Genomic DNA, 17,175 nt, shown 5'->3' with positions numbered 1-17,175 from the left:
ACCGTGTGTACAGACCAACACTGTGGCGAATATTGTTTACATTATATATACTAGAAAACTTACTGAGGTTGATTGTGGCTTTGCGTAAATAAACATGGAGCAAAATATTGCTAGGGAAAACAAAGTGTTGTCCCTATTGATCAAAACACAAAATGGCTTCAAACAAGAATACCTATGAGCTCTTCTTTTATTTTCCTTGTATCTCTATCATTTACCGACATGGTATACAAACTTGAAGAATTTTTCGCCAAATATAGGGTCCAACTCACTGCATATTTTAATGTATGCTAATGATGTGGTTCTGTTTGATTAAACACTAATAGACCTTCAATGTAATTTGACAGAGCTGAATCACAATGTTCAAAAACACTTTTTGAAGATTAATATTTCTAAAATCAAGGTTTTTGCCATCAGGGGAAAGAAACAAAGTATATTGTATAATTGGACCTTGGGTCAGGAAAACCTTTAGGCAGTAAAAAAAAATTACATATTTGGGCAGAATTTTTCAAGGGACTAAAGTAATAAGCATCATTTACCCAATTAGTAAGTAAGGTTTTGGAGAAGGATCTTCCATTGTCCAATAAATGTCTATAAAATAAGTATACCCCCACCCTGAGTTATACATTAGAATATACCCCAAATTCTAAATGGTCTTTTATAAACACCTACGAAGTGAAGATTCTACAACATGTTTACACTTTAAGTATACCAATCCCTATTCATGTATTGCAATTAGAACTTGGATTATCTAGCATATGTATCCAAGCACTTACTAAAATTGTTTGATGGGGATATAGTTTATTACATGCCTAAGAGGGATCTCTGAGAGCACTTTTATATGAGAATTTGATAAGGAACCCCAGTAATCAAAAGACCTTTACTTCAAATGTACAATTTCTACTAGACAAGTTAGGGTGCAAAACGGAGTTACTTCAAACATGGACCTCAGGTCATCTGCAACTATTTTTGAAACCCCAAATTATCACAGTCGAGCCATACGCTTGATTTACACTATTGTGCACAACTAAAACATTATAAACCTTTCTCTGCTATTGTATTATCCATGTAGGCCAGCCCTATATTTCCTTTTCCTATTAATGCAATTAGTGATAATAATAGGAAACTTGCCTCTTAAATCCTTGATGGGCAGGACAAACCAGTGACCTAAATTGTGATTTTTGTCTTGGAGTCAATCAAGATCTATTCCTTGCTTTGCAACTATGTTCAGCATTATCCGATATTCGAAGACAGTACTAAGGGGCTCATTATGGATGCGCCCGCCATACTGGGGGGTGCATCCCGGCCTTTTAACATTGCGGGCGGTGATGCTGGCTGCAGCACCGTCCGCAATGTCAAAAGAGCATGCACAGCATTTCCCTGCACCATGTGGCAGGCACCACGTGGTGCATCGAACTTCACCAAGTGCACCCCCCAACACACGGAGCGGGCCTGCAACGGGCCCCCAAAGCCCGTCTCTGCCTGTCTTTTTGCGGCGGGATATCTGCCGCAAAAAGACAGGCAGCAAGGCATACTGTAATCCCTACGGCGGTGCCTGCACGGCACCGCTGCAATGTTGCCCTGGTTCTGGAAGGAGGGCGGAAAAGGACCGCCTTGCGGAACCATGGTGGACGGACTTTCCATCCACCGCGGGACCATTGGGATTCCCACCACCATCCTAATTTGGAGGTGGGAATTTTCTGAATGATGGCGGAAGGACCGCCACCGCCGTCCTTCCGCCATCATAGTGAGCCCCTTAGATCCAATCATTTTTAAATATAAGATAAATATTTATAATGTACTCATTAATTTTACAGTGAATCCTCTAAATACGCAAGTATGTTACAGTTTGTTTACATTGCTTAAGAGTTTTTTGAAAATATTTTAGAGATAGCCATATTTTGATATAATGAAATAATAAAAGGTTTTACTTGTTATTTATATCATCTTCATCAAAAATGCTATATTTCGGTTAAAAAAACTGAATAGCTATATACAAGAATTTTTAAAAATCTTATATAACACAGTTTCATGTTCATGGTATTAACAAAATACATCATAACACAATGGAGTCGACAGAGGAATGTAGAAGGAAGTTTGTTCCAAAAACACAGTCCAGTGACAAAAACCCTAGTATTGGAATCCTATGCCTACCATAAGTGTTTGGAAATCTTCAGGTAAGACCTACAGACCTAAAGTCCTAAAGTGTACCCTCCTCTTGCCCTATTATATACTTATTCTGGCCAATCAGGGTTAAGTGTGTCAGGGTCTAAAAGTCACGGATGTATGACGTTACAACGCATGCTTTTACCACGCATGCTGTTACAACGCGGTTTTTACAAAGCATACCATTACAACGCATAGCGCTTTGGGGTGCTGGATAGTGAATAGTTTAATTTACTATTCCAACTCCAGTCCCCGTGGACACTAGGGAAGGTGTTGGATAGTAAATTAAATCTATTCCCTATCCTAAAGCGCCCCCCAGCGCAATGCGTTGTAATGGTTTTCGTTGTAAAACCTGCGTTGTAATAGCACTGCGTGGTAAAAGTTGCGTTGTAAAGGATGTTTCCCAAAAGTCACATGTGAACATAAAATTGGTAGCATCAGAATACATTCACAATATAAAATAATACATTTGTAGCAAAAATTCATACAAAGTTCAATAGATTTTATTTATATATGTTGTATTACTCTTTCATATTTTTGACCCCAGTCAAGCCCTAAATCAACTAATTAATAAACTTGAGTTGACCTGACTTGTACTTGTACAACATGTAGGTTTCATCCTCTCTCAATCTGTCCTAATAAACTTGCTCGCCACTTAACACATGGCACCACTGTGACCTGGCAGAAGCAAATCCTGGTGCGCTTTTGGAAGAACACCCCCATTGTATCCTTTCCACATCACTTACCACCTTTTTTGCTTGTCACCCTCCTGTTAAAGAGGGCAGATTACACCTCACTCGTTTAATATTCCCATCCTCTGCAGCACATTTCGACAGAAGAATTATTAATATATTGTCCTTTGCTGAATACGCAGAGGCTTTCTATGCATAGGCAAAAGAACCAGATGAGGGGATGCGTACGGATGGGTGGAAGGCAATCTAGAGAAGGGGAGTGGGTGGCGGTACTTTCGAACCAGGCAAAGGTAGACGGAAGGAAGAATGTGCAATGAGAGAATAGTAAGTATTGTAATTCGTACTCATGTTCAGGGTGGACATGCTATGAGATCATGAAAGAACAAGCATTGAAACATCATGCGACCAGGAGTACAAGTCCATTATGCAGAAATTGCAATTGAGAAACCAAATACAGAGCATAATAAATTCAGGATGGATCTCAAAATCCACCTACTCAGCCAAGCTTAGCAAGACTAATGAACAGCCTTCATCGAGTCCACTCCTTCAACAGCAGTTATATTTCATTATCGCCGCAAAGCTCTAAAAAGCAGGCATATTGAGCATATGGCACTACAAAACACTCAAAGCAATGTAGCACTCTAGCAAGGGATGTGTTCTCCGAGAAGGCAGTTTATATCGAAATACTACAGACTACATCCAAATGAGCACTGACAGCGTATCTACCACAAATAATGCCATTCTTCAGATAGACAGATTCTAATTAAACATTTATCGGGCACATCTCTTAGCAGGGACAATCAATAATTACTTGATCAAGGACACGGACAAGATATATTTTAAACCACAACAGATCACAGGCTAGCTTGTTTACATTCCATTACACACCCTTGCTGAGTCCCACAGCCAGTGTCTGAACTCATAATGTTCTATTTTCAGGAGCATTTCCAAGCTTGTGCGTTTGATGTGTGTAAGGTGAGGAATAAAAGACATGGCTCCGTAGAGGAAACTGAAGATTAGATGGCTCACAAATCTTATGCAGTCCCAGTAATAGACATATCAAATGCATGTAAATAAATATTCAGAAGAGAAACGTGTTCTTTTTGACATCTTATTTTGATGATGTTTTCATTCCACTGGGTTTCCAACTACCTGGCATTTCCATGTGATTTATTTCACAGGCGTTGGTTCATTTGTATGCATTGTTCTATCATGATTCAGAGCAACATCACATCTCAACCTCTCACGGAAGAAACAAGTATTTTTATCATGTTGCCATCCATCCACTGCGCTCATTACATGTTGTATTGGTACCATCCATCTCGAGGCTCCCTGCATCCCTAGTAATGGTCATTGTGTATTCAACAATTGAAACATTCACGCCTTCAACAAACGCGCCGAATCTATTAGCAGCACAACAGATCACAATACAGACACTTATTGTGTTGAAATGTATTGAAATTGTATTTATGTAGCAATTACTACCCCTGATGAGGCGTTGGGTGAATGGGTGGCATGTTTTAAGCCAACGTGTGAGACTAAAACTCAACAGCTTGATAGAATGAGAAGAAATAAAAGCAACCGTGTAGCCATCGCCTGCCCTGCAATCTTGGAGGCATTTCACATTTCAGTGACTTCCCGACTGTCACTGCTGGCGTTGTGAACAAAATGCTACGTCTGTTGGTAGAAGATCAACAACAAAGCCAGGCTCCCTTTCAAATTAATCTCCAAAATAGGTTCACTCGATAGCTGCACAGCGTGGAGGCGGCTGTACACGATCGGCTCGTGCCCCTTGGTAGGCGAGGGACCTTTACACGCGCTGACACAACAAGGCCTCACCTTGTACCACTCCAGCGGTGCCTGCAATGGGTGTCAATATCATGTGATTCGTGTAATTTGAGAGCGAATCTGACCAGAATAGAAAGCCGGAGCGGGGCCTGCAGTGCTCGCGTGCCTCGCTCCCCTCGGGCTCTGTGCTCCTCGTGTGCTTGATGAGAGACTGCAGTGCTGGAGCAGCACGGACAGACTCGCTGCCTAGGAGGGCAGGGGTCCTGGCAATCTGGGAGCACGTGCGCCCACCCACGCCAGGGGTCGCGTGCCCACTGAAGGGGGAGGAGCCACAGGGAAGTGGAACCACTGTCTCTGCTGAGAGGGCACTTTCCTTTCAGTCCTAGCCACTCCGGCGGCCCGGGGTGGGGCAAGAGTATCAGGTGTGGGAGAGAAATGGATAAGCCGCACAAGACACCGGTGTCCGGCCAAAGCCTCTGCTATAATCCCCCGGAGCACCCCCCGCTATTTCACAGCGAGGACAGAAAAGTCTTGGGCATAAAATATCACAGGACAGAGTGAGATAGGCGTGTGTGGCAACACGGGCCTGGGAGGGCGGAATTCGGAAAGGAGGACAATAGGAGCAAAACAGGGTTAATGGGGAAAGGGAGGCCACATAGGTGAAAAGGGGACCACGGAGAGGCCAATTGGGGTTCGGTGGAGGCTTCTACGCCATACACCCCTAAATGGAAATAGAAATAGAGAAAAGGAATGTGCAGTAGCAGAGATTTAATAAGGGACCTGGAAATTACCTAAGAAAAAAGGCCAAAGCTTGAAAAATAGATGTAAAACAACAAACTTGGTTAGAAAGCCTGAAAAATAAATGAAAACAACAAATTTGGTACGAGGAAGACATGCAACACTGACAGGGAAACGTAGAAACAGAATTGTAACACTCATGTCAAAGGAACAATGAACAAAATTCAGTTGAAATGTCGATATCTAACAACAGCATTTCCTTCTTCGTCAGAGGAAATGTCGCGAATATTAAAATTGAACTGTAATTCACGACTGTGTTCAACTGTCAATCACCAAAAGATCCCCTTTAAACCGAATGTGACGGCCTGACAGCAAATACCGTACACCCACCATCAAAATTTCTGAAGCAGAACCAGGTTTGGGGGGAAAGGGCTGGGAACCGTGCTCAGGGGACAATTGTGAATTTCAGGCATTGATGTATAATGAACCAATATGTGGCCTCGAGAGGAGGCTGAAAGGAAATGGGAAATTGATAAATATGAACCAGGCACCGCAAACGGTTGTGACAGGTAGTTATTCTTACTGCGCATTTTCAATGGCACACAAATGAAACGCCTTACTGAGGTGTTTCAATCACTGGGGCCAGTCCTCTGCATTGTGTTTCTAGTATACGTGTTTCTGTGGTGTGTGTGCTGTGATGCCCCCGGTGAAGACTAGCAAAATTCACATGCAAAAATGTGTTCTCAGCAAAAAAAAAGAGAGAGCAGCTCTCAATATGAGGATTAAGGTCTACTGTGTGCTGAGGCGAAGGGGATTCTTATTCCTGACCTTCCTTTCCTACATTTTCCTTTTCAGTTCGACATTCCTGCTAGCTAAAGCACCAACATTGGAACCCATCAATCTGAGATGGGCAAGCCGGATTTCTTTTGATTTGGCTGCCCCAGGAGCATTCAGAAGAGGGTCACATGAATTACAGGTTTGATTAGATGTCTGAGTACAGAAAACGTGCACGTATTACAAGACGCGGGGAACTAAAGTGAAATAAAAGCACGCCGATTATTACTATCAGCAGCTGCTTTCGACTGGAAAAAAACGTGCTTCTGCAGAAAACCTCCCTCCCTCCGGGGTAGCTGCTCCATATCCTTTCAAATGAAAGCTCTACCGACCTCGGCTCCTAAAAATAAATCGCTTTCTGCTGTGGCGACGACAGCAACGCTGCTGGACGGAGAACGCGTGGATTTCATAAGCTCGAAAGGAAATCGAGTGACCATTTGCCTATGAGGAAAAAATGACCATTCACAAATGAAACCATGGACGGGTGGCATTGCTCAGCTGCGGATCCGTAAGGGCTACCATTCATAAAAAAAGCTACTGATGCTTAGTGTACGAGAGGCGGACGGGAGGCAGGGCATGTCGACATCTACTCATACTACGCCACCAAAGAGGCTGCAAACAGCCCCTTGCTCGCCCATGCTGCCTTGGTAGAGAGGTTCATTCGTTTCGATAGATTTTTAGAGTGGGAATGATCTTTTATCAGCACGAGCGTGTGTAGAATGAATGGGTACCCACAGGGGCGGGCTCCAAGGCACGCGGCTGAAGATAAGGACTAGGACGATGCATTTCACTGATGTGCTTGGCTACATCTTTCTCTTCATTTAAATTATCTGGCAGTTACATCAACATGGAGAAAGATGTTCTTAGCTTGTAAAGGGGCAGGAGTAGTTGAGACGTGCATGAAACAGTAGTAAGCGCAGTAGCCAGCAGTGGTGTGAAATGATGGCGTGCTTCATGGAAATGCAATGGCCGTGGAGAAGGGTTGGGAAGGACGGGGTGCTGTAGACTGGGGAGCCCCTGCAGTCAGCCCATTGCAGGCGATGAAATGAGGAAAGTAACTGACTTCAGCCTCACGTGAGGCGCTGCATGATCCTAATGGCCAAGGGGAGCAATGGAGGTTACTGGCAGCCCCCCACCTCCCGCCCCCAGAGCTGCTCATGCTGACTTAAGATACAATGAATCTTACCTGCACACTTCCACAGAGGTGCACTGACTAGGCACGTGAAGTACAATACTCATGCTACACTGGAATGCACTGTAAATGCATGCCCTGTTCAATCTTTGTGAATGTGGACATCATTTATGGACTACAAGAAGGACCCAGAGCTGTAATGTGTAGCTGTGGTGTAGGGTGCCACTCATATGTGTTATGTGCATTAGGTGAAGAATGCTCCTCCACCACGCACCCATCCATGATGAAGGTAGTATACATATCTGCTGAAGGAAGTGCTGTTAGTCAGTACTGTACAAGAGGGTTAGGGCACACTGTTCTCAATGCCCCTGGCTGAGCTGATGACGTGGGCTAAATATAGCAGCGACCCTCTGACACTTACACTGTATTTAGGATGTAGGAAGTAGTGCTTCCTGTGAGTGCACTATTGCAAGGCATGTGAGATCTAGGGAGCAGTGCACCTGAGATGAATCATGCAAGGGAGATGTAGAAAGGAGGGCCCTGTTGGAATGTAGAGTGTGTGCACGTGAGATGTGGGAGTAGTGCCACCCCCCCCCCCCCCCCCGGATGTATTGTGCAGTGCCCAAGGAGATTTGCAGTACATCTGAGATGTAGAGCGCCATGGCCCTCTGGAATTTACGGTGCAGTTTTTTGAAGCTTTAGGGAGCAATACTGGGATATACTATGCTTAAAATGTAGATGCAGGAGAGCACTTTAGGACTGCCCTGTGTGAATTAGGTGTAGGGCAGCCCCCTCCACACTTTTTTATTATATACAGGGAGCCCGGCTGGGATGGTATGTGTATATGAATTGTAGGAAGAGTGCACAGTGGAATGGTGTGTGTAGAATGGTGTAGAGAGCAGGTATCCTGTCACCCAGGATTCCAATATGTACTGGTGTTTTGGCCTGTAATACCGGTATGATTTGTAGGGACAGGGGCTCATGGGCTTCAGTGTGCATGTAAAATGGAAGCTGCAGCTCCTACATGCTTGTACTGTGTGTGTGAGGTGCAAATAGCGTGGCCCTCCTGGAGTGTAAGCTATAGGAAACCGTACTCTCGGGGCTCTACTGTGTGTGTGTAAAGAACATGAAACCGAGCTCCGCCATCTATACTGTAGATATTTATGGATTAGAGAGCAGCACTCTTCCGGGCTGTACTGTACATGTGAGATGTATGAAACCATGCAGGCAGAGCTGTAATACCTACCCGAAACGTAGGGAGCAGCTTCCTACCTCGGATAGCCGTTTATGTCAGGCGAACCCTGCCCCGAGCAGAGCTGCGATAGGAGGAGTAGAGAACACGCCCCCTGGGTTGTATTGAGAAAGCAAAGCGTAAGGAAAAGGGACTCCAAAGACTGCACTGTGCATGTGAGTGCATGGCTCATCATCACCTCTGGCTGTATTGTGAATCTGAGGGCTACGAGTAGTCCCCCGTTGCCTCTAGATCAGTATTGCACATGTGGTGAGTAGTGAGTATGTGGTGAGTAGTGAGCAGTGCCCCCACGTACCCTGGGTGTAAGGAGCAATGCCGCACCCAGTGACTGGCCTATGCATCTGCCATGTAGTGTTCAATGCACAAATATGCACTCTGCTTGTGAGGTGTCGTGCCAGTCCTCCAGTGGGGTTGTGTTTAAGCAGTGTAGGGGGAGCCCCAGTGATGGACTATGGTGTTAGAAGGCAGTGCCCTGCGAAATGTACTGTGTGCTTGGGGCACAGTGAACAGAGCCCCAACAGACTGAACTATATATGGTTGGTGTAGGAAGCAGCGTTCCCGAGGCACTGCTGTGAAATTGCCCATGCATCTCGGACTATACTGTTTGTCAGATGTGTATGACGATGCCCTAATGTTTTATTGTGTACATGAACTTTAAGGTAACTCCTTGGAGAGGAAGGCAAAGGTAAATGGGCACCTGGGTGTGCATGGACACCTACACTGATGCAGCCTGCGTTGACACATGTCCTCATTTTATTCCTGGGGCTCGGAGCCTCCGGAAACCGCGTACTTCCTTACTCTACTATAATGAACCATGCCGCTCACTGCCGCTTCCTCACCTGCTCTGCTGTTGGCTAGCCGCGCTGGGCCCGGGGAGCTGTCCATGGCCGGGTGCTGAAGGCGCCTTCCCTCCTGCTGATGGTGTGGCTGGAGCGCCGGGTGTCGGCTGCCCGCCCTCTCCCCCTTCCAGGCTGGCTTCGTTGCCCATGGCGGCAGCTGCGGCCCTGGAAGAGCTTGGGGGCCCGGGAAGCAGCGACAGCAGAGACCGACACCGAAGCGAGCCTCAGCGACGCGCCTCCTCCGCCATCAGCGAGCCTCCATCGCGAGCTCTCTTGGCTAGTCCTCCGCTGGCGACATTGCGCATGCGCGCTCCCCTCCTCCTTCCACCACCTGCGCCGGGCGCGAGCTCATTGAATGGTTGTACTCGACTGCTGTCAGCGTACGCTCGCGCCCGGCTCCGGACTCAGGTGCTGGGCGCGCGACCTGGAGCAGGTGCCCTTGGTACCATTGGAAATCGCTCAAACACAACCATCTCCATCCGCGCATGGGCAGTGCACAGTCACAGAGGCGACCTTGTTAAAGTCAGGCAAAACGTCAGTAGGTGTACCAGTCTTCTGTGGCGGAGGCGGTATAGGACGTTCATCAACTCCTGACCTTTTGCCTGACTGAAATATGGCCGTTGCTGTGGTACGGGTTACCCGAGCACTCTCACTCTCCGAGAGGACTGTGCTATATTTGTTGGTATATAATAGGAGCGACCCTTCTAGTAGCAGAGCTACTTGACTTACATAAGTGTAGACCTGTGCCGTAAGGTAATATTGTAAATAAAGCTGTAGCTTGAGACTAGCTCAATATCATTCCCGGTTCTAGGGTGGGACAGATGGCCTCCCAATATAGCCCCGTGCTCCTCCAATGCTCTTCCATCAAGCAAAAAACATCTTATTTTCTTATCCTAAAGGGCATGCAGCCTCGCCATCATATTCTAATTGTGTAACTTTTATCTGTAATACCAATGCAATTGGCCACTTTATGTGACTGGTGACAGGGATGAGGTCCAAGGGGATCGTTGCTATTACTGTGCACGTGTCAAAGGGGGGTGTACCTGAGACACCCCCACTATACGGAGGCCGCAAGCTCCCCTCACACCAGTGATTAGGAAATGAAATCAGTTTTATGGCAGAAACCGTGTGAAGGATTTCCTCACTGTAAGGAAAGTTAGTGAAAATAAACATACAACCAGGAGAATATATATATATATATATCTCTATATATATGCGCCACAAGCCTCGCACCTTACACGGTATGTCCAACCACGAAAATACGAGCGTAGACCCATATTCAGTGCTAATTTTTTATCCGGAAACACCACCAGCCACCATCACAACGCGTTTCGGCAGATCCCTACCTTAATCACATGACAACATTGATGTGTACCACATCCATTTTTAAAGTGACAGTGCATTCATAGACATAGAAAACATACCATAATCATGTATAGTAAGGGCTCAACTGCTTTTTTCCTTTTTCCTTCTTTTAACACCACAACGTTCAAATGTTAAGTATAAATACATTTTATAAAGGGAAAGAAGAGTTTTCGTCACATGATACTTTATGGCCATGTAATTTTCCAACAATGTGTGTATTGATTATCTGTAAACCAATTGATTTTGACAATTTCTTGCTCAAATGCATAGCTCTTTGATGCCCCATAATATTCGTATCCATGCTAATGTAAACAATTGAAAGTGATAATGTGGAACCCAAATAATTCCCAAATGAGAAAATAGTAAAGTGCAAAATGTGTTTGAAGTGCTGCTACCTCGCTTTGCTTCTAGATGTGCAAATTTACAAATTAAGAAGTGCTGTAGTGCCTGTTGAAAGTATATTTAAACTTATTACACTCCTGCCTTAATTTAAATGGCCTTAGTTTTGCCACTATCGCAGGATTATGTGCAAAAGAACAGCATGTGCAAATTGCCTCTTGGTTTCCTTTATCGGAGGTTTCAACTAGAAAAATACACATTGATAAATGATTCCCACAATTATAAATATGATATTTTCTAAAATGAATCATAAGTACTTAATAAATAAATACAAACAATACAAATCACATAAATATATTTCATTCATCATAAACATTTCCGTAAAAACCAGCAATATTAAAAGTACTCATAGTAATTAAAATATTTCATTCAGTATTTCATGATTTTCAAAGTGCAAAGGTGGCTGTAAGGCGTAAATATTTCTTATTTCAAATTTGAATTTGTCATTGTAATTCATTGGATTTAAACCAAGCAAAAGAAAGGGAAGGAACTGTTCTTAGTGCAACGTAATATATTTATGTTAGCTATCAAAAATAGGGAACAGGGATTTTTATTCTAAGTATGTATACAAGTCCTCACTCATATTAAGCCTATTTGGCTGTTTTGTGTCGAGCTGTAATATGTAGTGGGTTTCCAGACGTCTTAATTTCCCTTCCCTGTCACCTCCTCTTCTTTGAATTGGGACAGTGTCAATGACATAATACTTCAATTCCTTTGGATTCCTACCATGATGTTCCTTGAAGGGACGTGCTACCGGGTAATTCGGGTCATTGTTGGTTATGGCCCTAATATGTTGTAGCACCCTTTTATGTGCTGCCAACTTAGTGCTCCCAATATACATTAAGTTGCAGCTACATTCTAGTACATATACTACAAATTCACTTATACAGGTCAGATGGTACTTTATCATTTGCGGTTTTACACTAAAGGCTGTCAGGAATGAAGTTTTGTTGCACCCGTAATTACAGACCTTACAGTTCGAAAATTAAAAAAATCCCTTCCTAGCGGTAAGCCACCCAACTTCTTTCTTGTATTCTGGACTGCTTTCAACCAGTATATCCGCCATGGAGGTAGATTTCCTATATGTTATCAAAGGGAAATCTGGGAGCAAACTGCCTATAATAGGATCGTCTTTGATAATGTGCCAATTGCGCTGGATAATCTTGCGCAATTCCTTCTGTTGTCTACTATAGGTCAGAATTAGTCACGGTGGGGCTCCAGGGACTGCTAAATTTTTCTCTAGGGTGTTCTGGGACAGTACCCTGTCCTGTAACAGATCCTCCCTTGCCATGATCCTAGACTTTTTGATAGCTATATCTATGATTTTGGCACTATATCCTCGTTCAATAAAGCGTGCTTTACTTTCCTGTTGGTGTTTTTCTAAATCCACCTTACTGCTACATATCCTCCGCAATATAAGCATCTCCCCATAGGGGATGCTATGTATTAAGTGCGGAGGGTGTGCACTTGTTACATGAAGCAACGTGTTGCCCGCAGTTTCCTCACGAAACTAGGATGTATCAATGTTACTGTTGTTTATGGTAACCTTAACATCTAAAAAAGGGACACTGTGGTTACTTATACAGGACGTACATTTCAAATTCACATCATTATTATTGATACATTCAATAAAATCCTCTGCTTCATTCACTGTCCCATTCCAGATAATAATTAGGTCATCTATATATCTTAACCAAGACACCACCTTTTCTTTGTAAGTGTCTTGATATTGCTTCCTGAGGACCAGCTCCTCCCACCAGCCCATAAACATACAGGCGTAACTGGGGGAGAAGCTGGCCCCCATCGCAACACCTTGAACCTGTCGGACCGTTTGTTTTTCTAAAAGAAAAAAGTTATTTTCTAAGCAGAAAGTCAACATGTCCATCAGCATTCTATTATGTTGGGTGAATTCAATGGGTCTCCTTGATAAAAAATATTCTACAGCTTTCAGACCGTCACAATTCTTTATACCGGTGTATAGCCAAGATACGTCTAAGGTAATAAGTTGATAACCTTCTTGCCACTTTATGTTACCAATTTTTCATATAAAGTCACCTGTATCTTTAATGTAAGATTCCAAGCCTTGGACATGCTCTTGTAGGAAAAAGTCTATATATTTAGATAAGTTCTCTAGTGGTCCATCGCAGGCTGCTATAATTGGCCTGCCAGGCGGCTTCTCCTTGTTTTTATGAATCTTTGGTATAAAGTATATGACGGGTGTTTTAGGATGCTCTTTTTTTAAAAATTTGAGTTCATCTAAACTCAAGAGGCCCAAACTCCTCCAGGCCAACAGTTTTTTGTGTAGTTGGTTCTGCATGGTTTTGTATTTGATGGGAGAACTCATATGGTAGCTTTCCTTATCATTTAGTTGGCTGTATGCTTCTACCATATAATCTGCAAGAGGCCAAAGTACTATGTTCCTTCCCCCCCTTGTCGGAGTTTCTAATCACAATGTTGTTTTCCTTCTTTAATTTGTCCATTAGTTGACCATACCTTCTTTCCTGATTAGTGAATTTTCTTTCATTCATATTAGTAGCCACGTTAAGTTTCTTTTCTTTTGCCACCACCATTTCGTTGAAGACATCTTTTGAGTCTTTGGCCGTTATTGGAGTGAATTTAGACTTGTTTTTGAATAGGGTTTCTGGTTTCTTATAACCCATTGCTGTCAGCTCATGTATATCTCTTTGTGGAAACCTTCCATGTTATTCCCCCATTCCTCAGGGGGGTTAGAGGTCTGGGATGGTGAGATTAGATTGACCACCGATTGAAGATCTGACAGGAGGTCATAGACCCCTGCTGCCAGTCTCAGATAGTTGACGCACTTCCACCTTCGCTTGTGTTTGTAGTTTGTGGAATTTTTGGAGTTTGAGCGTCCGAATATATTGATAGACATCCGCCCTGGTCTGAGTGTATTCGAAATTGGATTCTGGGCAGTATGAAAGTCCCAGGGAGTGCAATTGGGTTTCTGCAGCAGACAAGTCTATTTTTGCCAAATTGATAATGGTATTGGCATTCTGTTGGCTGTTCAAGGACTTTTCCTTTACTTGGTTTGTTTGTTTTTCCAAGTCCCCCGACCTCGTCCTCCTCGTTTGCTCCTGATAGTTTTTTGTGGCCCTCCTTTTTTCCCTCTTTCTCCTTGTGCGTTGTTTTTTGCCGGTTGATTTCTAGGACAAAGTTTCCCTCCTACTTCATCTTATGTATTCTAGTTCCTCACCCATTGTAAGTCTTATTTTGTTACGTTGCTCCTCACGTCCTTCTGGGTCTGATTCACCCCCAGCAGCTGAGCTTAATTCCGATATAGATGAAGGTTCCGTCTCATCAGCTACTTGTATGGATCTGCTTCCCTCTTGTTGGCTTTTTTTCACAGTGGCATTGCGGAATGTATGATATTTTCTAGCAAAGGTGAATATTTGCCCATTATCGTAGTCTTGTTTGTCCCTTCTGAATTTGTACGTCTTAAGGGCTTTAATTTTATCTTCCTCCTTTTGCAATCTTTGCATCATTTCATCTTCTAGTTTGGTTTTCTGTTGTTGTGGTTCATTAAATGCTTGGATTTCACATTCAGGGTCTCATTTTGAGGTATTAGATCCTCTCTATCGCTTTCAGCATACTTAACCAGTATCTCTACTAGTTTTCGAGAAGAATCCAGGTTACATTGGGCCCGTTCTGCCATCATGTTGGGGTTGGGCGTGTCGTAACTGGGTGCCATCATAATTCTCAGGCCCCTAGGTATGTGCCCGACATCCAGATATTTTTGTAAAGATTTTGACTCCACCATTTAGCGGTCTCCTGGCGCGTCATTTTCTCCAGCATTTTGTACTTTTCTTTTAAACATTTCCCCCCGGCATTGCTCTTTTCACCGTCACTTTTGTTGGTTACTCGTGGTTCTAATGCCACGTCCGCAAAAATGTCTTCAGTGGCCGTCTCTCGGTCCCGCAATGTTGTGGCTGACATGGTGGTTTTTTCAATATACACTTATTACAGATACACAGTCCCGTTTTTTTTATTTCACCGACAAGCCTGTCTTGTGTCGGGACTGTCTAATGCACACCTCCTCACTTGCTGTTTGTCTCGAAACTGCCCCGTTCCTTGTTTGTCAATCATCGCTTGCTCCAGCTCCCTCGCTCCGTTCCTCCAAGCATCCGCTCCGGCAGCCTGAGACTCAGCCGCTTCCAGTCACACCCGCGGGGACAGTGTTTCCGTGCAGCAGGGGGCTCCGTGTGTTTCCGCTTCCGGGTCATTCCGAATCGGCATCCACTCTCACGAAACAGGCAAGTCTCACGAGGTACGGATGTCAGCGACTCTCCTTCTTCCACGGAGCCAACAGTTGAGAAGGGGGTCTACGTCACTGGGGAAAGTCGTCCAGCGTCAATATGCCACAAGCCTCGCACCTTACACGGTATGTTCCAACCACGAAAAGACTAACGTAGACCCAGATTTGGTGCAAATTTTTGACTCGGAAACACCACCAGCCGCCATAACAACGCGTTTCGGCAGATCCCTGCCTTGATCACATGACGTGTGCATAAGAAAGAATTCCCAACAGGTATCAATTCAAGGCAGTTCAAATGATGCATGCAATCAGCATTACAAGAACAAGAAACAAGGAGGCTCGTGCGGTTTAAGAGCTTGTAATTCACTAGTTCATCAGGGGTGTTTCACATGAAATTGCAGGTAAGCAGCACTATACAGAGGGAATCATGTGACAACCCGAAGGCACTTGATGAATAGTGATATATACAATTTGGTGAAAGGTGATAGTGCAAGTGCTGAACGTGAACAGTGTGAACGGCGCAAAGTGACAAAGATATATACAGTGAGGGCTCAGCAGGAATTAGTTATGGTAATTTTAGTCATAGATTAAAAATTTTTCAAGAGCCAAGTATAAAATGCGCCATAAAGTTGCGCTGTAATGTAGACGGCGTTTCGATCCCCGTGGGTCGGGATCGTCTTCAGGACCGGGTTGTCGGATGGCGGTGGTGCTTGTCTGCACAATGGCAGGCTGCTCGGTGGTCGCGGGTGGTGGCCGGAATGGCAGCGAGTACCGTTTGCAAGCGAGCCGATGGCCGCTGTGTTCCTGGGTCCAAAGGCGGGGGCAACTGATAGAGGATCTGGAAATGAGGCTCGGACCGAGGGCAGATTTAGAATAGACAGCGCCTGAGTAAATCTAGGCGGCTGGATGCAAGGGTAACTCGGGGCGGTCGGGAAGCTCGCAATGAGTTGGAGCAGTTCCGTGACAACATTGATGTGCACCACCTCCATTTTTAAAGTGACAGTGCATTTATAGACATGGAAAACATGCCATAATCATGTATAGTTAGGGCTCAAATGCTTTTTTCCTTTTTCCTTCTTTTAACACCACAAAGTTCAAATGTTAAGTATAAATACATTTTATAAAGGGAAAGAACAGTTTTCCTAACATGATACTTTATGGCCATGTAATTTTCCAACAATGTGTGTATTGATTATCTGTAAACCAATTGATTTTGATATATATATCTTCGAAGTGGTTTGTTATATTTTCTCTCTACTGTGATGTTATTCGTAATTATGGTCAGGGCCACTGGCATTATATGGCTGTGGAAGACCAAATTAAGCGGCAAGGTTGCCTAATTTAGGTGACAAAAAAAGGCAAATTAATTGTTGTAATATTGCACATTTTACGTTATTTTCACATTTTTACATCTTAACACTGTCTCTGAGAAGATTATACCTCGTTAGTACCACTTTAACACCGAAATACAGCAATAGGCAACTGAAAGGTGACCAGTCAAACTTTGCGAAGGGCCTTTCAGAATGCATCAATACATATTATTTCTTTTTTAGTAACCTTCAAACCACTTGAGCTAGAAACAGCATTTTTTGTGTTATCATCTGCAAATTCTGCAGCAGAGGATAGATTATGTGACAAATTTGGGAAAACCATAATTATTCGAAAATATGCTGCTGTTATATATCATTTTAGGACCCTAT

At 43.9% G+C, this 17,175-nt stretch overlaps 1 protein-coding gene across 1 annotated transcript in view; it reads right to left on the bottom strand.

Annotated features, from left to right (window-relative positions):
* The window catches only part of BSN (bassoon presynaptic cytomatrix protein), a 761,556-nt gene extending 751,802 nt beyond the window's left edge, over nt 1–9,754 (bottom strand). Inside the window, exon 1 of the mRNA XM_078662357.1 lies at nt 9,439–9,754. Within this exon, the coding sequence (XP_078518483.1) occupies nt 9,439–9,587 (149 nt within the window). The 5' untranslated portion in view covers nt 9,588–9,754. The remainder of the gene's footprint in view (nt 1–9,438) is intronic.
* Between the last annotated feature and the right edge of the window lie 7,421 nt (nt 9,755–17,175).

The sequence above is a fragment of the Lissotriton helveticus genome, chromosome 9, assembly GCF_964261635.1.
Source record: "Lissotriton helveticus chromosome 9, aLisHel1.1, whole genome shotgun sequence".
Taxonomy (NCBI): domain Eukaryota; kingdom Metazoa; phylum Chordata; class Amphibia; order Caudata; family Salamandridae; genus Lissotriton; species Lissotriton helveticus.
Note: the sequence above shows the minus strand (reverse complement) of the source record. Positions and strands in the feature narration are given on the sequence as shown.